The following is a 25,785-nucleotide window of genomic DNA, read 5'->3' on the forward strand; positions in this document are numbered from 1 at the left end:
CACTTTAGTTCCTTTGGGAGAGTGAAGCAAAGACTGACATCCTAAAAATGGTACCTCACCTCTATCATAGTAGCAATTTTTGTCCTAATATCTAATCTAAATCTACCTCGTTTCAGTTTAAAATCATTACCCCTTGCCCCACCTCTATATGTCCTAGAAAGGCATTTATCCCAGGTCCTTAAATAACCTATCCTTGCAAGGTAGATAAGCTCCAGTCAAATATCCAATCCCTGCCTTAACAACACTGGAATACAAAACCTCAAGGCCTAGATGCTGTGAAAGGGACCAATAATGTTAACTCAGCCAGCCTGAACCAGTTAGAATTTGCAATCATGGCTAGGGAATACTTCAGGTTACTATCCATGGTCTGTTTACTATAAAATACACAAAGTTCAAGGATGCTGGAGCTAAGACTTACAATTCTCTGTTCTGTCTGTGTCTTAACCACTGGGTTACGGTAAGGCAGGCTCCCTCTCACAAGCTCTTCAGCTCAAGAAGTTTGTGGTTTCTGCTGCAGCAGGCAAATATGATGTCACTTCTCATCTCAGCCTGGCAACAAGGTCAACTCTTGTAACAGCTGGAAGACACAGACTTGCAACTCAGCCTTTCAAAGGCTGAGAAGAGAAATGAACTCAGACCACATGCATATTGATTGACTGCCCTAAGCTACACTCTGGCACTGCATTCAAGATTTGTATCATAGAATAAATTTTGAACATTCCTGAAGAGGACTTGGGAGGCACCTACAGAAGGAATTGGGACCTAGGCACTGAATTCTGTACACCTGCAGTCCTTCAGTTGTACCAGATCCCTCTGTGCCTCCAGCATCACTGCCTCCCATTAATCCTGATTTCAGGGTTGCAGCAGGATGCAGACAAGCACATGGGTTAGCACAGGCACAACCTGTGTGCCATACACTGTCTGACACAGTTCAAAATGCAGCATGCCCCCAGCACCACACCATCACACTACCCTAGGCACAACACCATCACTTACCAATAACCAAACATCACTATGCTCTTGACCCTATCTGGGCTGAAACCAGGGCACAGGGAGGATGCAGTGCTTACTCAAGTTGTGGCAAATAATTTTACACATTTTGATGCACTGGTTAAATGCAGTCCTGTGAACAGAAAAACATGTAGCTGCGCCTTCTCCTTTGATAAATGAATTTGAAAATAAAGTGTCAAGATGGACAAAAAAATCATCGATTTTTCTGGTAGATTTGAGACTCAATTTTTACATGACATAAACACATGTCTTGTGAAATTTCACACAAAATTACAGTATAAAGTTGAAATAAAATACTTGATCAGGTCTCTTATCATACTTTTACAAGACCTATCTTACCAGAGAGAAATTGCCCTTGCTTTACCATCACATCTTGGCAGAACACACATTTGTGAACAACTGTTTTCAAGGATAAAGCACAGGAAGAGTAAAATTTCATCAAAGATGTGATGAACAGCTTGAAAGCTAAGAATGGCAACTACTGCCATCAAACCAGCCTCACGTGTTAGTTGCACAAAAACAAGTTTGCATATCCCACTAGTTTTATGTTTTTGTTGCTAATTTTTAATGCTTTTTTCTTAACACATATAAAAATAAGTTTTGTTGTTTATATGCATTAACCATATTTTATATTTTACAAGGGCTGCTCTGAAAGTAACGCCTTCTATTTTATTATATTGGCCTACAATGTCAGAGACAGATGACAGTGGTATTGCAGTAGAGTTTGAACCTTCCTGTCAAAATGGCAACTAACTTGGAGGTACGTATAGAGCAGAGGTGTGGAAATGAATTCTTCTGTGCTGAAAAAATTGCAACCACTGACATCCACTGATGCTTGCTGAACACTAAGGGAGAGCCAACAGCAGATGTGAGCACAATAAAGCAGCGGGTGGTATGTTTCATCAGTGGCGACAGCACATTACCTCTTTTGGCACAGACTGTTAGAAGCGTTGCATGCAAGCACTTGTTCATGGCCGGTGAAAATGCACAGCTAATGTTGCTGACTGTGTTGAAAAAGTGTTCTGCAGCTGAGAATTTGTTCTATTAAGTACTGTTACTGTGACATTCGAATCTGATGCAGTTTCCATGAAAACAATTATAGGAGGCACTACTTTCAGAGCAACCTTTGTAAATCCAGCCCTAAACCAATTCCAGCCCTTCATTCAATACAGCCCAGAAAAGCCAAACAGGTTGGACACCCATGGGTTAGCACCTCTCACCTTGCCTATTCCCAACAGCTCCCAACCTGCTGGTGAGTTTCTCCCATCTCCCTTCTGAAATTCATGCGTACCTCACTAGGCACCCAGGAAATAACTGGAATTATAAGAGTTGGAAGGTTTTGAATGGCTCCTGCTGGGCAGTACATAACTTCTAATCAGCTGTGCATCCAGCTAGGCACTTTCTTCTTTCAGAAAGACAAAAGGATTTAGCAGCAGAATGTGAAAACTGATTAATTTAGATTTTTTTTTTCATTTTTTGAAGAAATGATAGAAATCTTTAACTTGCTGTGTGAAGCCAGTGTGTCTTTCACATTCACTGGAACTGAAGAGGAACTTGCTATCTTTCACTTACCGAAGAGAGTAAATGAGAATTTAGCACCAAGAACTTCTGTCTCTAATCCAAACCTCCTCATTTTCAAAAAAAAAAAAAAAAATTAAGCAATCTTCCATCTTGATGAAGATACTACTGTCAGTGCTTTCTCTCTTCATTCCTTCAGGCCTCTAATTTGGGAATTTCTGCATACCTATATATTTTTAAGTGTCTGCACAGCCCTGCCACCACAGTGTTCAACCCTCTCTTCACATGTCAATCTTACAACATTCCTGTCCTACAGCCCCTTTTAACTTGGACACTGGTACCCAAACACTGTCTCTTTTTCCTCTTCAGAAATGAAATAACCCAGAGAGTCTTAAACCTTCTGAAAATAACACCCCAGCCTCTATAAAACAAATTATCGTCATTTAATTACATCTATTTTTTATTTCCTTTGAAAGCAACTACTCAGCTTATTTCTCTTCACTTCATTTTATGTGGAGTCATCAATATAATCTTTTATAATCTCTTATGCTAGATATCCATTTTGCTTTATCAAGCTCATCTCCTCAAAAAAAAAAAAACAAAACAAAACAAAAAAACCCACCTACACAACAGTGAGATAATATCTGCCTTATTCTCTTCCAGCACTGGCCCCCACCTCTGAGGTTCTCACTCACTTTCCCTATTGTTCCTCAGCACAACATACCTCTAAGTATAAAACTGCATTTCCACCATGATTAGCCTTCTCAGACACATTAGCACTGTAGTTATCTACTGTATTACTGCTATTTGTGCAGTCTGCTCAGTACAGAAGGCAACTCTCTTCTATCTACTCCAGTACACCAACCATCCTTCACTACCTTCATATCCTTTGCTATCTCCATGAAATCATCACAAAAGCTGGACAAAGCAGCTATTAGCTGACTTACAAGATGACTGACAGCAGAAGACAGCTTAATAATTAGATGAATCATATAGTTTGGAAAGCCATTGAAATGTGGTAGTGGTAAACTGATTAGTGCTGTGGAAAACAAGCTATGTATTTGAAAGTTGGAGTGAAAGGGGCATGAACAGCCTTATAAACCATGAGACAGTGAAAGCATAAACTTCAGGAGGAGTCTCGAGGAACATCAAGGCAAGGAAGACGGGAAGCCCAGGGAGCACCTCAGCAGAAGTGGCTCTGGACAGCAAACGTTCCTGATTCTGCTCACATCCTGGTCAAGAGCATCAAAAAACCCACAGCAAGTCAAACTAAAAAAATACACCGCCCCCCCCCCCGCCCCCCCCCCCCCCCGATCATTCACCTGTAGGCACAGCTCTGAAATCAGGCCTTTGCTCTCAAATATGCTAACAATGAAGGCAGCACTGCCACGCTCAAACTCTTCTTTTGGCCAGATACTATGCTAACTATATAAACTAGCTTCTTTTTCAGACTGTAAGCTGAGCAGGGACGATGTAGATGTTACAGCAAGAACACACAGCAGCAAGTTACTGATTTTACAGTCATTTCAACAGTATTTCACAATATCCTCAGCATGGTTTATTGAAGCTATGACTCACAATCCTATTAAGCTGTACACAATGGCCTCCAGACAAAAGACTTCTTTCTAAACTGGAATCACCTGAGTACTACAGAGCAGATTTTCTCAGCTCCACATTCTTGTAGCTGGATTTATAAACTCTCTGTGAAAAGTTTTATTTATTTTGAACAGAACTGTAGCTTATTCTTTGAAATCTAAGTCCGTTTCCAATGTTATAGTACTCTTTTTTCAAAGTGTATTCATCATAATTATACTCTATGCAAAGACTACAATTAGGTAAATACAAATAATTCTAAATACTACAAAACCAAGGTATGCATTAGCCCAAATGCAGGCTGCCTCAGATATCACAATACCAGAGATTATAGCACCAGGTTGCACAGATAATATAACAAATTACCCCCCAGCAACTCCGGAAGTAACAGATATACTGTGTTTTTGAACTGCATGTTCCCATAGAAAAAGCGAAAAGAGCCACTAATTGCATGAAGATAAATTCTCTCTCTTATTTTTAACTCTCTTTGGGTTTGACCTATCAGAGGTCCTATTTTCTCTACCATGAAGACACTACAAAAAGAAAACTTTCTTTTCCAGATGCTTCAGTCAGGAATGCATATACGTATCTTAAGTATATATACAACACAAAGCTAAACAGTATTCCTAAAGATATCAACTCCTACGCTCTTCAGGGCTTTTTTCTTTTTTTTTTTTGAAGTTTAGTCCTTGTTTCCTAGGTAACTCATCATGAGGCAAGACAAGCCCTCAAACTGGCCCTACTAATTTAGTATCCAAACAGTAATGCACTGTGCAGCTGCTTCCTTTGCTGAAATGTCATGTGGCCTGCTAAACGTTTTTCAGCAGTTACTCAAGTTAACCTCAGAAAAGCCTATTTTCAGTATCAATATTTTCGGTTTAAAATTATGATAAGCATGCATGAAGTATAGGGAGCTTTCTGCTCTTTTTTCATTTGACTCTCTCCTGTCCAGACAATGTCAGTCATTTTCTTTAAACTCAAAACTGCTTTACAAAATGCTAATACCTTATAACGATTGCACAATATTCTCCATAGGATTTCTTTTCAAGTATCAACTGTAATTAAGAATAAAACTGTAGGCTGGTAAACAAGAATTCCATTCTGAAAAAAGAATTCTTCTGGATTTCTGCTCTACACAGGAACAAAAGTAAGACGCTGGAAAGTCTGGGTGAGATGGAAGAGAGGCAAACATACAGATGGGATTTGGAAAATTTTTCAAGTGTTTATCCTCTCTGACTCAAAATAAGCACCTTCAGCAATGGCTCTTCTGCATCCTACTGGACCATCTGGACCAGTCACAAGACACGTTGAGGCCAGGAAACGCTGTCTCTTTTAAGCATAAATCCTGCCCTTTACAGATGAACAACAGTGATCAAACATTCATTGAATGAATCTATATCTGTGTTTGTTAACATATGACCATCTGTCAGCAACAATGTTCATCTCCAACAATCAATTCATCAATTTTTCGCCAGCACTAGCAGAAAAATCTCAAATAATATTTATTATTTGCTACATTTGCTATACATAGCTTAAGCATACTGACATTTGCAAAGCTGACTGTGGAACCAGTCCACTTTGGGGGAAAACAAAAATAGTTTTCCAGATATATGAAGCAGAGAATAATTTTATCCTCCATATGGCTTTCTGAGGAAAGGTAAAATACAAGGACTGTCCTGGTAGTGGAAGATTTTCCAGAACTCACATAACCTGCAGTGCTCTCTCACACCTTTAAGCCAAAATATATTCTATTTACAACATGTACGCATGCACCTATATTACCACATACACTGACCAAACAGGAATAACCTCCACACAAATGACTTCACCGCATTAGCAGGAAGAATTTATAGGGAAGGAGACTTGTACAGAGCTTCACTTGAGTACTTACAGCCTGCCTTAATGATTACAGCACTTGTTACTAGAGGAGCCAAGTGAAACAGAGCTACCCTGAAACAGAACTTCCCATATAACTTCTCAGTTAGACCATAGATTAATCCCTGCCTCGACATGAGTACTGGTTGTTACACAAGATGCATTTCTGAATACCAGTTTTCAAACAACCTATGTCTGTCTGCAGTTTATGATCCATTACTCAAGGCACTTTCAGGATCTGCAAAGAAAGCTAATAGTAGTAGATTTAATTGTCTGTTACTTTGACAACAGTAGAGGTAATGCACTCACAAGCTGCTTATGTTTCAAGGAGAAGTACAAGCCACTCTCATTCCCCCTCAAGCTATGACAGGACTGTTTAAATCCCTGCCAATTGAAGCCACAGAATGTGAGTTTTTGTCTTTTTCAAAATTCTACATCTAATAGAAAAAAAAAAAGCCTGCAACTTCAGCCAGATTCATTCCCATATTTAGTCCAAAACATACTCCCAGAAACTGTTTTGTCAGTAATAACTGAGGTAGCAAGATAAGTGGGGGAAGGGGGCGGGGGGGGGGGGGGGGGAGCTGGGTGTGCACAAGGAAGGAAGGACCATCAGGAAAAACTAAAGCTGACCTTGCTGCCAGCAGGTTGGCACCCAACTGCTGCTGGAGGCAAAAGATTTTAACTGTTATATCCCTTTATAAATATAACCAGGTTTTTTTTTGTTTGTTTGTTAAAAAAAACCCACAAACCCAAAGCAAAACAAGAAGTAAACCAATTGGATGACTGCCACCACAGGGTACAGCCCTTGGCTCTCCTTGCCAGACAATGCAGGGTTCTGCCCTCCTTTGCCACGTCCTTGACATGTATGCTAACCAGAAGTGCAGATAATACGAAGAAAAACAACAGATGAACCATAAATGATCAAGTACTGAACAGTAGGCATATCCATGAGTAACTCATTACATTTCTGCATGCAGCAGATGTCAAAGAACTGTTCAATCTACTGCACACAGAAATGTAATGAAGAACTTGTGCATAAGACTATCTTTAGTCATTCTGACATGAGGTTTGCTCTATTCCCTGAATGTACAGTTACATGTTCTACTTACATTCTACTCCCACCAAGGAATGAAGAGAGGCCTAAGGGAGTAAATAGTGGCTCTGAAGACACAGTAAAGAATTTAAAGCAAAAGAAAATTCCTGAAAATAACTCCTTTGATTTTTATAAGCTACAGAGTGCAAAGACTGGAGGAAGGCAGTGATGTAAAGCTTCAACATATGCAAGGAGTCATTTCAAGTTTTAGTGTTTAGCATTAATGAGCTAAAAAAACAGGGGTGAGAGAGTAAAGAATCATTCACAGAATGGATTGGAAAGGACATTAAAGATCATCTAACCTCAGCCTCTCAAGACTTTCAACACCAGCTACGTCTATGGGATTACACAAGTTGAACAATGACTGTATAATTTAAGTAAAAATAAATCAGTCAAAACTGAACTCTGTGTTTGGGATTTTTTCCCCTGCCCATAGGAGGTAATATAGGATCCTGATGCAATGGACATAATACATATCGACCATAGAGCAGAGCAAAGAGAAAGCAGGGCACGTAATAAATGCATATTGAAAGGAAGCATTCAGAATATCAGGAAGACTGGTCACGTACTCATTACTAGCAATCAAAGGAACTGGCTGCATATGTCCTGACTATAAATTCACTATAAATTCATGATTTGCAGAAAAAAATTATACCTTATCTCTTGCTGATTCAAGAGGATACAAGGCATTACCTTTTCATGAACGTCCTTTTTTCCCCAACCTCACTCAGTATTATCATCTTCTCACGCAGTGTACATAATTATTTTAGTAACAAGATAAAAAGAAATTTAAGCATTAAAAACATCTCAGAAGAACAGAACTAATTAAAAATTTAAAATATGATTATGCACGCTTACTGAGGCCTATGTTTACCAATCTATTATTTAAATAGCTGCACATCTACTACGTAGGTTTTGAGTGTCAAATACTAAACCTAAATAATTTCTGGCTACTTCACTGGAAGCAGAGCTTAGAAGGCTTTATTTGCTTCTACAAAAACAATTTTTATACTTCTTCAGTTTAGCTCAGTAAAAATCTTTCATTTATTCAAACAGCAGGAAACAATAAGAGATGAATTATCATCTACTTTCCTCTGTCTTTGAATAACGACTGAGAGCACAGACGGATGGGATGGTCAGAAAAGTAAAGCTTACTAAAGTTTATCTAAAAATAGATCCACTTTTTTTTTTAAGTTTCTACAAAAAAATGCAGTATGCTGCAGTTTGTTTATATTTTTGTTATTCCACATTTTAACTTGAAATGATTTTGAAACAAAGGGAATTTGATAAAGCTGCAAATAAAAATAATCTCATACATGACCATCTAATGTATTTCTAACGCAATAAAAGAAAACACCTGCTTGAATGGATAAAGGCTCCAAAGTGCATTCAGCAATATATAACTTCCAAAGAAATCTTTCTCCCCTCATCCTGTCTCCACTGTCACAAAGTCCTGCTTAATTCTATAGGAGTTCAAGCTATGGCCTGGAACAAGCAGCTGTTTAAGCCAGCACTGCTGGTCACATCACAGGCTAGGATGGGAAACCTTGCATCTATTTAATCATGAAAGAAATGGGCTAGCTCTTCATTCCAGACACAATAAAGTGCTCTTCATTTCTATATGCCAACTTCAACAATAATTTGGACTTTTTTCTTTTAAACACATCTCTTGAAAATATTTATTGCTACAAGTTTAAATTATTTGTTTTAGCATTTACCACAATCATCTCTTCTAATATATTTTATTTATGATGTATTGAAGTATCATGCCAAGAGGGAAGTGAGATAACATATTGGCTTTCCTTAAAAGTTGACTATCATCTCCTAGTGAAGATGAGACAAAGCGTGGGCATAGAAAGAAGACGTTTAAAACACTAAATTCAGAAGAAACAGATTTCTTATAGTGTTGAAAATGCAACTAGTTTAGTTATTTGTGCTAAGCCTGTGCTGCTGCAGCAAACCCAAGGAGCCCTTGCAAGGAATGTCTAGCTGTATGCTATTCTCCAAAACAATGCCTCTCTCTCCAATATTCAGCAGTAGTGCCTAGGAATAATTCATAAGCAATTTTTTTCCTCATCAGCATTGGTAAATTGCTCTTCAGACAACCTGTGAATTTACCAACATTAAAAGCGACAATTTGGTATTGCACCAAATAGGCATTTGTTCTGGCTTCTGTTCTTCAACATACCTGTGCCTGCAGGTTCATAAAAAAAAAAAAGGCTCAAAAAATCTACATTAATAAGGACTACTCTGAATTTACAGTCTCAGAAAACTAGCAAGCAAACCTTTGTAACAGAGAAGGGTAAGTTTTATATGATGCATTGCAGATCCTCAACACCATGGAGTGCAGTTCTCATCCTAGCAAGCCTGAGCAATCTAAATTAAGTCCAGTTGATGAGTCTGAGCTAGCAATTCAGGCCTTTTGCAATCAGCGGAGATAAACAGGCTTGTCTTCAGCCTCTGCATTTGACACAGGAGTCAGGGGTAGAAACACAGGAGAGCCAGGAGCTTTTTTTTAAATGTGAAAAACTGAAACATGTTTCTCCATGTTGAGTCTGAAGCACTAAGGGCAGAAGCAATCCCAGACTAAATGAAGGTGAAAGCAAAACAGAGCTGACTGCACACATTTTTCTGATGCCAACAACAGACCAAGAACACACAAGAAAAAAGAAGCAACTCAACCTCCTGCCCTGATTCATCCTTGTTTACCAGTCACATGGCATATATACCACCTATGTGCTGCTGCTTAGTTTTCCCATTTCAGACCTCAGGCAGAAAATACAATCTCCATCATCTACTCCCAAAAGCTAACAGCCCAAGGTAACTGGCTAACTTGGAGTGCACTGCACTATGTATTTTTTTTTCTTAATTTTGTTTTTCACTTGTGAACATCAGTCTAAGGCTTGACAGTTCTTTTCCAGTAGGCCTATCTTAGGTGAGAATCACTGTTTATGAACTGGGAACATACTGTGGGGGAAGGTGGGAATCTTTCAGGAGAATAAAGCTATTCCTAATTGTTTATATTCAAGGATCACCAGTATAGTGCATTACGGGCTGAAAGCATGACATATGAAATGCCCTTTCTTTTGCAGTAAAATCTATTACACAGAAGTCAAGAGATATGAAAGCAATTTTTCATTATCTGCATAGTCACAGATCACACAGTATTGACCATAGGGAAAAGCACATTTCTGGAGTATAGTACCTCTGATCTGCATTGTTGTGACCATGAAATGTATAAACACTAAATTTAAAATAGTAGGTGAAACTACTCTTATGCTAACACAGTATGAACTCAAGGTAATGATTTTTTGTGATAAGCATGACAGAGCTCTTGAAACAGGCTGTCCAAAGAAGTTGTGGAGTCTCCTCTGGAGATCTTCAAGACCCATCTGGACATCTACCTGTGTGACCTATTGTAGGGAACCTGCTTTAGGATGGAGGTTGGAGTCTAGCATCACTAGAAGTCTCTCTCACTCTTGCAATTCTGTTACTCTGGTCTAAATTCAGAAGATACTGCTTTGTTATCCCTTGATACAGTAATGAAAAAAAAGCAAAGCACTGGTGCTTCAGTAATATGTGTCTTTCAATATCCAGCATGAGGAAATAGTACATTAACGTCTTCATTTATAATTAAAGTCATCTCTGAAATGTTGTCTTATTAAATACATTCCTTATTTCTAGCTTAGTAGAAACTACTAACTTCACATTCATAACATGAATGTAAGGCTGTTGATGTGGTCTACCTGAACTTCAGTAAAGCCTTTTACACTGCCCCCCACAACATTCTCGTGGAAAAGCTGGCTGCCTACAATTTGGATGGGCATATGCTCCACTGGGTGAAACACTGGCTGGACAGCTAGGCCCAAAGAATTGTGGTCAGTAGAGTTAAATCCAGTTGGCAGCCAGTCACAAGCAGCATCCTCCAGGGCTCAGTACTGGGGCTGCTTCTATTTAACATCTTTATTAACAATCTTGATGAGGGGATTGAGTGCACCCTCAGTAAGTTTGCAGATGACATCAAGTTGGGAGGGAGTATTGACCTGCCTGAGGGGATTAGAGCACTATAGAGGGACCTGGATATACCGAGGCAATGGGCCAGGGTTAACTGCATGAGTTTTAATAAGGCCATGTGTCAGGTCCTACATTTTGATCACAACAACCCCAGGCAACCCTACAGGCTGGGTAGGAGTGGCTGGAAAGCTGCCTGATGGAAAGGGACCTCAGTGTACTGATGCACAGTTGGCTGAACACAAGCCAGCAGTGTGCCTAGGTGTCCAAGGCGGCCAATAGCATCCTGGCTTGCATCATCACTCACAGTGTGGTGAGCAGGACTAGGGAAGTAATCCTGCCCCTGCTACTTGGCACTGGTGAGGCCTCGCTTTGAGTACTACATTCAGTTTTGGGCAGCTCAGTACAAAAGGACACTGAGGTGCTAGAGCAGGTCCAAAGAAGGGCAACAAGGCCTGTGAGGGGCTTGAAGAATATGCCCTATGAAGAGAGACTGAAGGACTTGGGGCTGTTTAGTCTGGGGAAGAGGAAGCTCTCTTCCAGTATTTGAAAGGTGCTTACAGCGAGAGCAGGGTTGGTGTCTTCTCACTGGTGACAGAATGAGGGGAAATGGCCTTAAGTTGCACCAGTGTAAGTTTATGTTAGATATCAAGAAACACTTCTTTACAGAAAGTGTTATTAAGCACTGGAATAGGCCCCCCAGAGAGGTGGGTTGAGTCACCATCCCTGGATGTGGTGACCGTTTTGATGCGGTGCTCAGGGACACGATTTAGCAGAGGGTTGTTAAGAGTTAGGGTAGTATGGTTGGGTTGTGGTTGGACTTTAAGGTCTTTTCCAACCTGAGTGATTCTATGATTCCCAGTGCACTTTAAATGACAGAACAATAAGACATAGAGGACATAAAATGTAGTGGAAAGAAAGGTTAGGCCGAGTGTAACAATTAGGAGATACCTGGACTGTCATCCCCACATACAGTTCCATTTACTAGGAGTATTATTATTGTTATTTCTTTTCCAACTCAATGCACTGTATGATTCAATGAGAAAAAAGACAGACCTTGGTGCCAGGAAGGTTATGGAATCCATATCTTTGGACATACTCAAAATTCACCTGGACGAGCCTGAGCAAGCTCATCTAATTGGACCTGTACCAGATAACCACAGATGTCCCTTCCAAGCCAAATTATCCAGTGATCCTGTTTAAAGAACAAATCTCACATTTCTGATCTAAAACTGATCAAGTGTGTAGAAGCCGTGGCATGCTCAAGATGTAGGCAATCTGAAAAATTTCTCACATCTCACTATCACTCTGAAGCAGGAGCTTTGCAGCATGCATTCTCTGATCTGAAATGTTCACAAAGAATATACTTGTCCCCTGATCATGCAGATATTTCATCACCAACATTGTGTTTAACTAATTAGTCTGCATCCCACCATAAGAAAAAAGATTTCTCAAAATTTGTTTACTCACTGTTTTTACAGCTAGCAGAACAGACCTGAAAGAAGAGTGAGTCTCTCACAGGTTCATTTTGGGCTTTGCTCAAGATTTAGAAACCCAAGTGCACCCCCATGTGGCTAAAAGTTGCTTTTCTTACTCCAGCTACAATACAACACAAGCAAAATTTAGACTTTATTCACAGGTTTAATTCTTCACCAAAACACAGACTAAACATAGTACTCATGCCAGAAGCAGTGTTTTCATAGTCACAGTTTTCTCAACAGAACCTGTTCAAGTTGTCTTCCTTCTGCAAAACTACAAACAACTGAGCTGCATGAAACTTCACAGGTAGTGCTAAAGGGACAAACAAAAGGCACTGGAAGCCAGATCTGTTAAGACATCAGAAACACAGTGCTGAGCCTACCTGCCTGTCATACCCTCTTGACCAGGCATACCCAACCTGCAGATGGTGGGTTACATGAGGCCTTGCTCAGACTGATGTGTGGCCAGCTTCCTGCCCCACACCATCACAATAGTCACTTTATCTAATTGAGGGGCCTGGCCCAGCCCTGGGCACACACCCATCTTGCAACCAAACATCAGTGTGCAACTGGCACTACCTGGGCTGAAACTGGGACACAGAGAGGGGGCAGTACAGTACTAATTCAAGGATATCACTCCCTCAGTTAAATGCTCTGCCAACAAAGGCATGACTTATGCTATGACGTAAAGCATTCATTAAACCACCAGGATATACTTCTGCATGCACATTATATACAAACACATCAAAACTTCTCAACTGTTTGCACCAGTGAGAATTATCCCATTAAAAGGGAGAGCAGATTTTCCAACTCATTATTAAACCTCAAAGCAGCAAATCACTGACTGTTCTGAGTTAGAATAGACCCACAAAGATTATCAAGCGCAGCTCCTGGCTACACAATGGACCACCTACAAATCCAACCATATATCTGAGAGCACTGACCAATTATTGAACTCTTACAAGTTTGGTTCTACAATCACTGCCACGGTTGAGTCTGTTTCAGTACCCAAACACCCTCTCAGTGAAAAGCCTTTTCCTAACATCCAATCTGACCCTCCTCTGACACAGCTCCACACCATTCCCTCAGATTCTATTACTGGTCACCAGAGAGAGGAGATCAGCACCTGCTCTTCTGCTCCCCTAGTGAGGAAGCTGTATAGCCACCATGATGCCTCCAGGCAGAACAAACCAAGGGACTTCAGCTGCTCTTCATATGCTTCTGTCCTCTAGACCCTTCACCATCTTCATAGCTCTCCTTTAGATTCTCCTTAACAGTTTTATGTCTGTCTCATATTGTAGCCCCAAAACTTAATTTAGTGCTCAAGGTGAGGTTGCATGAGGCTGCATCAGTACAGAACAATCCCTTCCCTTGATTGAGTAGCATGAAACTAACAATGCTTCAGAGGTTTAAGTAGGAAAAAAAAACCACCATAACTCTAACTACTAACAAACTTTTAAAGCATTTGGACCATCAAGTTTTTTTTTTAAACAACTTTACTCATTTCTATGTGGGTGGTTTTTTAAGAGGTCACATTAAGTTACTTATTTCTGTTTAATTTTAACCAATTTAAATAGATTGTTCAAAATGCTTTATCATATCTGTAATCAACCGTTTCTAACTCTGCCACTGTAAATAGAGAACTGCTGAATACTAGTAAAAAAATAACAGGAAGATAGGCACAAAAAGGATAGGACTGTTTAAAGTTTACATTCCATTGGTTAGTGTTGCAAGCCAGTGAAAATGGGTACAAGCTAGGACAAACAGCAAAACAGTAGTCTGATACCAAGTCCAGGAATCAAAAAAACAAAATAAGTGCCTTGCAAAATACTGCTATCAAACCAATACATGGTACATTTCGGCACTAAATTTCAAAGGAGAAATCAAAAAGATGAATAAAATCTAAATTATAAGAGAGTCTATTTAATCTTTAGATTGTTGAACTTTTGCTTTCAAGAAAGTACTCAGATTAATGTTATTCTTAATTTCTCAAAGCTAGATACAGATTCCTTAACTGATTGTTGGTAAGTACAGAAGTAGACACTAAATAAATCATCACAACCATGTAGGCTGAACATCAGATGTTGTAGGAAATTTCTCATCTAGCATTCTGAACAATGCTGGAAGATACCTGGAAGATACTCCTGTAATTTTCCTAGTTTCCTTTAAAGTTAAGGTTGGAAGAGGAGAAATACAACTCTGAAGACATGGATCCCTGTATCATACAGTACTTTGCTTTCATAACTTGGAGAAAGATATAAATATAGAAACACAATGGAATGAATTCAACTGGTCATCAAAAACTGATTTATGAAACAGAGCTGAAAACATCTTTTCCTCTATGAAAGAGAGAGGCAAAGAAGGGAAAATTAAAACAAAACCACACACCAAGCTTTAGTATGTCACAAAAACAAACATTTGCTATAGAAATGATCATACAATCATTTCTAATAATGGTCAGAAAAAAACCATAGCAAAGCACAAAATATGCAGTTCGAATGACAACTTCATGCAGAGTGGGTTTGTACAGTACATACCCAGGTAAGATCTCTTGGGAGGTGCTTTAATGTCTTCATCTTTACTATCTGTAGCTACAGAAAAAGAAAAGTTGAGAAGAAAAAAAAGAAAGGAAAATAGAATTGTATGATTATATGAAGCAACGGATATTTTACTTCAAATGTAATCAGTATATTTTACTTATACGAAAACCAAAACAAAACCAGACAAATTTTAGTCTCCATGCTTTCTATAAGGCTCTCTCACTCAGTGATATTAAGATAGGGCTGAGGAGAAGGCCCAAAAGAGTCTCAATGCACAACTCAACAGCAACTCACCTAAGGAAAGAAACAGACAATTCTCACTTAATGAAAAATAGGTCATCAGAGAAAACAAGTTGTTCCCCCAGTAACATGAAGTGCATAAATGTACATGTTTAATTAGTTAAGACAGTTGCATTACTTTCTGTGGATAATTCTGCTCTAATTTCAGAAAGTCTCAAGCTAATAACATGAACAAGGATGGAATAGACCCCAACTGCAATTATTCTCCTTTTTATCACTCTCCTTAACTCTGCAAGTGAAAAATGATGTATTCAGCAAGAGCGCTTTTCAGTGGTAGTATCAGTGCTCTTCAGGAGATCCAAGTGCTAAAATAAGATACAGTTTACAAAGCAGGGACAACAAGCAGCTAGAACGAAGACAGAACTGAATAAATGACCAGAAAAAAAAAATCTTAACGTTCCAGAAGATCACAAGTTCTACTTGAGAAGCCTTGGCTCTACTGTGAAAAGAAGAAATGCTGAAAAGTCTGTTTTTAAACAAAAGCTGTTTGCTGGTTTTCAGCATATAGTGCTGAATACCTGTCACAACACTTTAGACATAACTGGAATTGAATGTTCATTAGAGAAAGAGTGAAGGCTTCCTTAGCCGGGGAAGAAAAAGATTCTTGGTTGGGTGCCACTTCAAGTATATGAAGTCTCAGTCCCATCCTGCCAATGCTTTTGAGAGTGACTGAATGCTTTTAGCAGTTTGTACATGTGAGTACTCCCGTGTCCTGAAAAGGTCTTGGTTCTGGAGTCAAAACATGCAGATTTTTTCACTACGTAGGTGACTATACCACGGTAGCACCATCATGCCCCAGAAATAATACATAATTTTGAAGAAAAAATATTTTAACAAAAGAAACCACTACTGAATCTTTCTGTACTGGGCGAACAACACACCATATAACAACACACCATCAATATGGACACACTGACACTAACAAAACAGCAATGAATAAGGAGTACTGTCGTTATCACAACAATAGTGCCTGGAAATCTGCATGTAAAAGATTCCAATTGGATTTAAAATGGTGTTAAATAAAAGATATAAGAGAATGAGGAATTATTCGTGCCTACTAATTCCATCTGAGGACTTCTTCACATTAACAGTAGCTTTCAAGAGTATTCTTATACAGGAGAGAATGCTGTCCTACCACTGGGGTGGTTTTAAGATTTTGTGTGGATTGTGTGCTTTTTTTTTTTCCAAATCAGATCAGTTAAGAACAGACTACACAGTCAAGTTTAAAAATAGAACAGTTGTACAAATAAAGAGGTACTGACTGAAGAGAGCACGAGTCATGTAGTTGAATGATATGTTTACGCATCTGAAAAAAAACCCAAAGCAGCAGCAGAACAAGATAGGCTCTGACACAACTTGTTCGTTTCATGAGACTAGAAGTGAGAAAGGTGAATCTTGTCAATGAGAAGTAGGTAGGTCACTCTGAAACTAACACTTCATTTATTTTTTATGTAAGCTACAACAGATACAAAGAACACAATAGCACTTGAATCAAGGAATTGAAAGGAATCTAAAGGCATCATAGCTTAAGCAAACAGGTAACTTCAGGAGGAAACACGGACCATAGAAATGCAAGTAATGCTGAAGAGTTGCTGTTTGCAACTCAGTACAGGGGTGATCACATGAAGATAAGGACAACACAATGGTGGGTAGGGTGGTTGTTTACAACACAATGAAGGGTCCAGAGAAGATAAGTGGAATTGCTGTTTGCAACTCAGTTGGGGAGTATGTGAAGATAAGGAGGCAGATCTGATGACGACAATGTAATCCCCTTAATATCTGGGAATTTACTTTTAGCTTTAATCCTAAGACCACCGGAGATGTCACTCACTTTGGAATTTCTGTCCATATCTTTGTAATGTGATAAATATTAATGTGTTATGCCTTCAAATGTGTAGTCATTTCTCTCTTCGGTGTGCATGTTTGGTGGAGAGATCCTCTGTGCACCCAGCGCTGTAATAAAACCTGCTTGACATATTTCATTCGTGTGTCAAGTTACTTTGTTAGATTTCTCAGCAACACAAGATTATAGTTCAAATTCTTAGCTACAGAACAATGTTTTTCAGAACAGTCACTATTAGCTATGTGCTTTTGCCAGCAACAGACAAGAGCCTGCTTTCAGCTGCTCAAAAAACTGCAACAGCAAAGGTGACCTATTACTGTTGTTACCACTGCTGAAACACACCATCCACTACTCCACTGTCTGGTCTCCAGAAACGTACAGAAAGCACAGATGAATGTCAATGGATGCAATCTTTTCAGCAATGAAGAATTCAATTAATTTCTCTATTTCATACACACTTCCATGTCAAACATCACTTTGTCAGACTGCCCTGCTTCTCCCATTAGTCACACAGCAAAACAGCGTAATGGAATATTGGCAGGAAGGCACATCTGCCATACCACCAAAATCCATTTTTGATATTGTGGTCCAAAACAACAAAATAAGAGGCATTACTTCCAGAGCAGCCCTCTTAACTGAGAGAAGTTAAGCTGATCAGAGTTTTCCCAATGAGCTCTTCATAAAGAAGCCAAAAGAAATAAGCAGTAGTAGAAAGAGTCTAGAGGAGACTACTTTTCACGCTATGTCAGATAGTCTGTAAATGAACAGATTTATGTCTATGTTCCGACCTATGCCTGAAACATATTGTAAAACAGTGATTCCACAAATCAGGTTAGAAAATACAGAACAAGCTTGTCAAGATTAAAGGAGGCTGCTCCTGAACACTCCAGAAAGAACGTGCTTAAAATGTCTTGAAATAGCCATTATAAAGTGACCTTACTGTGAGAAAAATGGAAAAATATGGAAGAGTCCCACATAAACCAAGATCAGTGATAAACACTAATGTGACTAGGGAAGAAATACGCATTTACTAGTAATACACAAAAGGAGAAAAAACAACTTCACTTTCTAGATGTTTTAGATTATCTAATAGAAACACTGAGGTGGAAGTTGGAAATAAAAGAAGGAAAAGATTTAAATTCCAGATCAGTCACATTGAAGAATGATATAATAGAGAAACTGTATGCCCTCCACTCAGGATTCTATAAAGTTCATGGCAAACACTGACTTCAAGCTCCTCACTATCCAGTAAATTATGAGGAAAGAAAGTAAGAACACATTTATCAGCTTGCCTGCCTCACCATAAAACTAGCAAGATAAGATAAGAAGTAAGATTAGAACCACAGATCTCACTCCTATCTATACCAGGTTTGAAATACAAACACAACTTTCTGCCTTCCTTGAAAGAAATTTCATACCGTTAAAAACAGTTAAATGCTTGTTCTGAGACATCACATCATAGTCACCAGAGAGTCAAAGTCCTCAGCATGCCTGTTTTGTCTAGCCTGATGATCCTTGGGATAATTTTTCCATCAAAATCAACTACACTTCAGAAAACGGTTTTAGTTGGTCTCATAGAAAGATGCATATTCCAAAGAATAACAACTAAGGTCCACAAGTAGGCAAAAAACAGTCTCTCCAGGAAATTAAATGTAAAAAGCTGTGTTTCAAGAAGGACCAAATAACACAACAGAACCTTGGAGGAGTCTCTATTACCTGGCAAGGGAAAGACTAATTACCCTTTGGAAGATTGTATGTCTTTCAGGGAGAGTTGTTTGAAGAGAGCTGTATACAAAACTGAATAGCCTCCCTTTTTGTCCAAAGGTTACTGATGGAGAGACTGCAAGAGAGCGTGTAAAAGGGCAAAGAGAGAAACCTTCCTGCAAGTTCAAGAAATGCTAGTATTGAGAGGCAGAAAGCATACATCTCTCTCACCTAAATGCTCTCTGGATTTTAAATTTTAATTCCTGCTAAATCTGGGCTGAAAGGAGCAAGTCATTCATCCTGCTAAACTAACACTAGCAGACACAATTGGTGTTCAAGAACTGCATTACAGTTCCACATGAATTCACTTACCTTAACAATTTCACACTAAATTCCGTAGTAAGCAGGGATGGAAGCAGTTTCCTCAGTTACTAGATAAATTACTCCACTCCACAGCCAGTATATACTGAATTCTAATGAAGGCTGTAGATATCTGGAGCTGAATCATACCCTCAATTATTAAGGAGTAAGGAAGGAGAAAAGAGAGAATAAGTCATATACTCAATTGAAAAATAACTAGCAAAAAACTGATTATATTAATTCTGATCTCATTTGCAATAAGCTGTGATACAAAACTCTAAGTCAAACAAAACACTATCTTTTTCTGTAAGAAACAAACTACTAATGTTTCTCATCTGGGGGAAAAAAAGGCCTTCTAACATTTGATTACATAAAGAATACAACGAGATAAAAAAGTGACAACTCCCCATAAATTCCACACTAAAAAAAAGCAAGGAAATGGTGTACAAAAAGACAATCTTCCACCTATGATATGATAGCACTTCCTGTTTTGATCATAGAATGGCTTGGGTTGGAAGGGATCTCTAAGATCTCCGAGTTCCAAGCCCCCTGCTACAGACAGGCCCACCAACCTCCAGATCTGGTATTCGACCAGACTGCTCAGAGTCCCATACAACCTGATCTTGAACACCCACAACCTCTCTGGGCAGAGCTTCCCTTTAACAGCCAATCTAAATCTTTCCTCCTTGAGCATAAAACCACACTCTGCCTTGTACTCCCTTCTCTTCCTATCACTGTCTACTCTAGAAAAAAGTTGATTCCCCTCCTTTTTATAATCCCCTTTTAAATGCCCAAAGGCTGCAATCAGGTCTCCTCGCAGCTTTCTCTTCTCCAAGCTGAAGAAGCTCAGCTCCCTCCGCCTGTCCTCATAGGAGAGGTGCTCCAGACCTCTGATCATCTCCATGGCCCTCCTCTAGACCCTCTCCAACATCTTTCCTGTACTGGGGGCCTGTAGCTTGAATACCCCAAAACAATAGTACCTACACAAAATAATGAAGGTGGTATATTTTTGAATGGCTTATCCAGATGGTATAAAGACAACCAAGCAAATAAGGAAAGGCTCACCAAGAACACCACAGGGGAGGGACCTCCAACAAGAAATCCTTTCCTAGTGGTGGTCAGCCCTTAAAGGGGTCTGGGAGAGGTGGATTTGAATTGCCTTCACCTGTGTTCCTGCAGCTGACTCAGTGCTTGCCTCAGGTGATCAATCAGTGGTTCAGGCCATGATTCAACAGTTCCCATACAAGGCCCAAGACCCAGATGCAGTATTCCAGATGGAGGACAGAATAGAGAGGTGATAGTGACCTCTCTGTCCCTGCTGACCATCCCCTCTTCTGATGGAGCCCAGGATACCACTGGCCTTGTAAGCTGCTCGCTTATGTTCAGTTTTCCATCCACCAGGACCCCAGGTCCTTCTCTGGGAGGCTACTCTCAATAAATTGTTCTCCCAGTCTGTATACATATCTGGGATTACTCCGACCCAAGTGCAAAAACTTGAGCTTTGCTATGTTGAACCTCATTAGGTTCACATGGGGTCCACCTTTCAAGTTTGCCAAGATTCCTCAGGATAGCATCCTTTCCTTCTAATGTGTCAATCACACCATTCAGCTTGGTGTCATTGGGAAACTTAAGATCAGTGCACTCAAACCCATCATCAGTGTCACTGATGAAGATGTTGAAGAGCACCAGTACCAAGACAGACCCCTGGGGGACACCAGTCAACACTGGCCTCCACCTGGACATAACATTCACCGTAACCTTCTGTCTATGGCCTTCCAACCAATTCCTTATCCACCAAATAGTCTACCCCTCATATCCGTATCTCTCCAATTCAGAGATAAGGCCCTGCACAAGTCCAGCTAGACAACAACAACTGACTTCCCTCTGTCCACTGACATCGCTAATTTTTCATAGAAGGCCACCAGACTGGTCAGACACAAGCTTCCCTTGGTAAAACCATGCTGACTGTCTTGGATCACCTGCCCATCCTTCATGTGTCTTCACACATCTTCTGGTACATGATCTTCCACGATCTTCCCAGGAACAGAGGTGAGCTCAGATCACCAGCCTGTAGTTCCCCCAGTCCTCCTTCCTCCCTTTCTTGTAAATGGGAGTAACATTTCCTTTTTTCCAGTCCCCAGAGACTTCACCCAACAGCCCCAGCTTTTCAAATATGATGGAGAGCAGCTCAGCAACCACATAAGCCATCTCCTTTAGGACACTGGGATGCATGTCACCAGGCCCCATAGACTTGTATACATTCAACCTCATGAGGAGGTCTTGGACTTGCTCTGCCCTTACAGCAAGGGGGGAGGAGGGATTTACTCCTCCACTTCCCACCTAGAGGCTCATGGATGTGAGAAATACAAGAATACAGGAGTCTGACCAATGAAGATCAAGGTAAACACTTCATTCAGAACCTCAGTCTTCTCCATATCTGTTGTAGTCAGTTCTCCTTTCTCATTTAACAAAGGAGGTACACTCTTTTGTCTGCCCCTCCTGGACAATGTTCCTCTAAGAATCCCTTCTTGTTTCTAACATCTCTTGCTAACTTCAGTTCCATCTGAGCCTTGGCTTTCCTAACCCCCCTTCATTAAGACTGGGCAGCATCCCTGTATTCTCCCCAGGTGACATGCCCTTGTTTCCACAGCCAGTACGATGCTTTCTTTTCCCTTAGTCTGAGCAGCATGTACTTGCCAAGCCTTGACAGTTGACAGCCAGTAATTTAATAAACAGAAAATAGATTATGTGCAAAAGCAAGTGTTAGTAACTTCCAAATAAGAGCTCAGGTAACAGTATACAATCAGGATTTAACCTATGAACTTGACAGAATGTACAATTAAAAAAATAATTTATTACACAGAACGGGATCTTAAAGAAAAAAAAGGGAAGATATCCAGGCTAGCAGAACAATATGAAATTCAGCTCTACATATTAGGGAATTATTTGAAATGTTAAGCAGAACACCCATTTCCAGAGTAAACCAAGATCCATTTAAAATAAAATTGCAGCTTTAAATAGTCATCTGGAAGGAAATGATTTCAAACAATAAGTTAGTGAAACACTAATTAATCAAGAAACTGCTGAGTTAGCAGTTCAGGAAGAACTTTCGTTCAAAACACATTGTAATATGTTTTCAATATGACTCACTTCATGACAGCTAGTATCTGTCACTAACCTGAAAAAGAGCGCCGCTTTATGTTTAGGTCGTTGGACACACGTACTTCAGTGCACAGTTTCAGCATCAGTAACATAGTAATGATCATGATAATGCTTTGCCACAGAAGAGGGGATTCAAAACGCCTTCCAAACCTAAAAAACAAGAAGATATAAAACATCTCAAAGATAACTGATTTTAGATTCAGTTACTTTCATTCTTTCACCCTTAAGCACCTGAAAAAAAGGAAAGCTTTAGCTACTCCTGTAACAGCTACAAAAGGCTGAGGAAGTCACTAGTTAAATCTAGATGCACACACACTGAAGTTGCAATTCCCCTGTTGAAGTAAGACAGTTATTAGATAAAACACCTCCGAGGACTGATGCTAGAAACTCTGAAACTAGGATCTTAACTGTTTTTGAAACTAATAGCAAATATTATTTTGAAATTACAAGCAGACTCAATGAGTGGTTGAAGCGATACAAGGAGACTAGAGAATTATGCTATGCTTTACACCGGTTACTTGATCTCTCCATATATAGTCCATTGATCTCACAAAGACACTTGTACAAAACTTACCTAGAATTTTTTTTGTTAAAGTGAAGCAATGAAAATAATTTTCTAGGATTACTATAACATCTTCTGAAAGAAAAAGACAAAGATAAGGCTTATATGCTGTCTGCTTCTAGATACCTGAGTCAAAAGATCAGGTCAGCAGAACACACCAAACAGATCATCAGTTTATTTCTAACATGCACCAAAGCTCAAGGAAAAAATAAGTCCCAAAAGAAGCTAAAACTGAACATGCATGCTTACCTCCTCTTCTTCCCCCCAAACAAAAAATTACTTTTACCTTTAGTCACAGACAACTTACGGCAGTGAACACTGAGCACTCCTGCAAATAATGCAGGAAAAGAAACTTGTACTGTGGCCAGTCTTTACAGAAGGGCTTTCTCTTATGTGACTGCATAAGGTTCTATCATATGAAAATGAGGTGTTCCAGTAGGGAATGCCGACCTTCCAAGCTCTTCTTTCCAGGTTACTTGATGAAATTTTAGCCATCTCCACCAGTACTCACTAGAATGGATTAGGAGTAAAAGGTGGAAGCTTTTCTTGAAGAGCCTTTGAAGGACATTAGATTTACAATGGGAAGCCTGCTGTCACACCACAGTGGGCTGCTTCTCTTTGCTCAGTTCTTCCTGGTTTTATGCCTTGAAGATGAAGATGCTGAGGATAACGTGGCAAAAACACACAGTTGCACTCCCCAGCTCCTTCAGCCGGTGTCACACAGTGCAGAGGCCTTCCTGATTTTCCTCACAGCACCACTGCTAAGGCCATTCTCTGAGCACACCGTGCTATGAGAGACCTCAACAGCACTGCCACCTGAAGCTATGTCCAGGGCCTACCTCCAGACAGTTCCTGTTTTACAGAGCTCTGGCAAAATATAACTATTTATGCTTAGGCTACTTCAGTGGCAGAGTTCTGTTAGAAAGAGCTAACTAAGTTTGTCATCGTATTCTCTTACACAGTTTCCACTACCACAATTTCTCAAGGGATATTTTTTCTTGTTATGAGTCAGCTAATAATGGACACAAGAGAGATCAGTAAGCCTCAACCATCTTCCACAGAAATCCATCTGCAGGGCACCAATAAGCCCACACCAAGAAAAACTGCCAACATTGTTTCTTGCCAAATGCTACCCAGCCAAGGGAAACCGTGATGCCTTGTGCAGCCACACTGCTCATTGCCAAACACCACCATTAGCTATGGGAAGAGTAACAGGTACATATCACAGAATCATAGAATGGCCTGGGTTGGAAGGGGCCTTAAAGATAACTAGTTCCAATCCCCAAATTTTGGCAAGGTTTCCACCCACTAGATCAGGCCGCCCAGGCCCCTACTCAGCCTGCCCTTGATAACCTCAAGGGCTGGGGCATATACAACTTCTCTGAACAATCAGCACTCTACTACTTTCAGAGTAAAACACTTCCTCCTACTGCCAAACTTAATTTCCCCTCTTTTAGCTTAAAACCATCTCCCTTACTCCTAACAACATCTCCCTATGTAAAAAGCTGCTCTGACTGCAAGCTCTCTTTAAGTTCAGGAAGACTGCACTAGGGTTTTTTGTTTGTTTGTTCTGTTTTGTTTTTTCCCCATCTGTTTTTTTAAATCTTCTCCAGGATGAATAAGCCCAGCTCCCTCAATCTGTCATCACAGGAGAAGCACTCCAGTCAGCAACTCCACATCTTTCTTGTGCTGGGATTCCCAGATCTCAATACAGTACTGCAGGTGAGGCCTCACAATAGCAGAGCAGAGAGGAACAGTTTCTTTCCTCACCCTCTTGGCAACCATTCCTTTTACGCAGCCCAGAACACAGTTCTGGGCTGCAAATGCACATTGCTGGCTCATGTCCAGCTTTTTTATCCATCAGGACCCTCAAATTCTTTACCACAGGGCCCATGAGTTCTTCTTCTAGACCGTACTTGTATCTGGGATTGTCCTGATCCAAGTGCAACAACTTGCACTTGGCTTTGTTAAAACTCATTAGGCCCACTTTTCAAGGATGTCCAGGTTCCCTTTGGATAGCATCCCCTTCACTGTAATGTGAACACACTGAGCATGCACACTCAATCCCACTATTCAGGTTGTTGATAAAAAAAAAGTTAGTGAGCCTCAGTCTCTAAACAGACCCCTAGGAAACATCATTCATGAGAAATCTCTACATTAAGCCTTTGACCACAACTCTCCAGCTGACATCATCTGGCTAGCTCTTTATCCGCTTAATAGTCCAGCCTTCAAATCCATCTCTTTCAAATTTAGAGATAAGGGTGTGGTATGGACCATGTCAGAGGCCCTGAAGAAATCCAGGCAGATGATCTTTCTTTGTCCACTGATGCCACCACACCATCATAGATGGCCACCAGATTGGTTAGGCATGATCTTCTTTTACTGAAGCCATGCTGGCCATCTCAGGTCACCAGCTCATCTTGCCTGTACCTTAACATAACCTCCACGAGGATCTATTCCATGAATGACCTTCTCAGACACAGATGTGAGGCTCACCATTTGTAGTTCCCCAAGTCTTCCTTTCTACCCCTCTTCAAAACAGAATTGATGTTTGTTGTTTTTTCCCCCTCCCTCCCTTCTTCCCTCCTGTAGGGCAGATAATTCGAAAGGATGGAATTCAGAGGAGATATCACAGAGGATGGTATATTTCTGTAAGGCTTTATATAGATGGCACACAGACTACCAGTAAGTAAAGGGTGGCTCACCTTTTACAATGGTTGAGGCTCACTGATGAC

General features: G+C 40.1%; 1 protein-coding gene across 2 annotated transcripts in view; it reads right to left on the minus strand.

Moving 5' to 3' along the window:
- SLC66A2 (solute carrier family 66 member 2) overlaps nt 1-25,785 on the minus strand; it is a 54,949-nt gene that overhangs the window by 16,190 nt on the left and 12,974 nt on the right. The window contains exons 2-3 of one of the 2 annotated variants that reach the window (XM_065753061.1): nt 22,505-22,638; nt 15,117-15,170 (exon numbers count right to left, since the gene is read on the minus strand). In XM_065753061.1, the coding sequence (XP_065609133.1) occupies nt 15,117-15,170; nt 22,505-22,638 (188 nt within the window). The remainder of the gene's footprint in view (nt 1-15,116; nt 15,171-22,504; nt 22,639-25,785) is intronic. The other variant, XM_065753062.1, reaches the window with a different exon arrangement.

Source organism: Cyrtonyx montezumae, unplaced genomic scaffold (assembly GCF_038088225.1).
Source record: "Cyrtonyx montezumae isolate F1298 unplaced genomic scaffold, pur_monq_1.0 scaffold_8, whole genome shotgun sequence".
NCBI classification, from domain to species: Eukaryota; Metazoa; Chordata; class Aves; order Galliformes; family Odontophoridae; genus Cyrtonyx; species Cyrtonyx montezumae.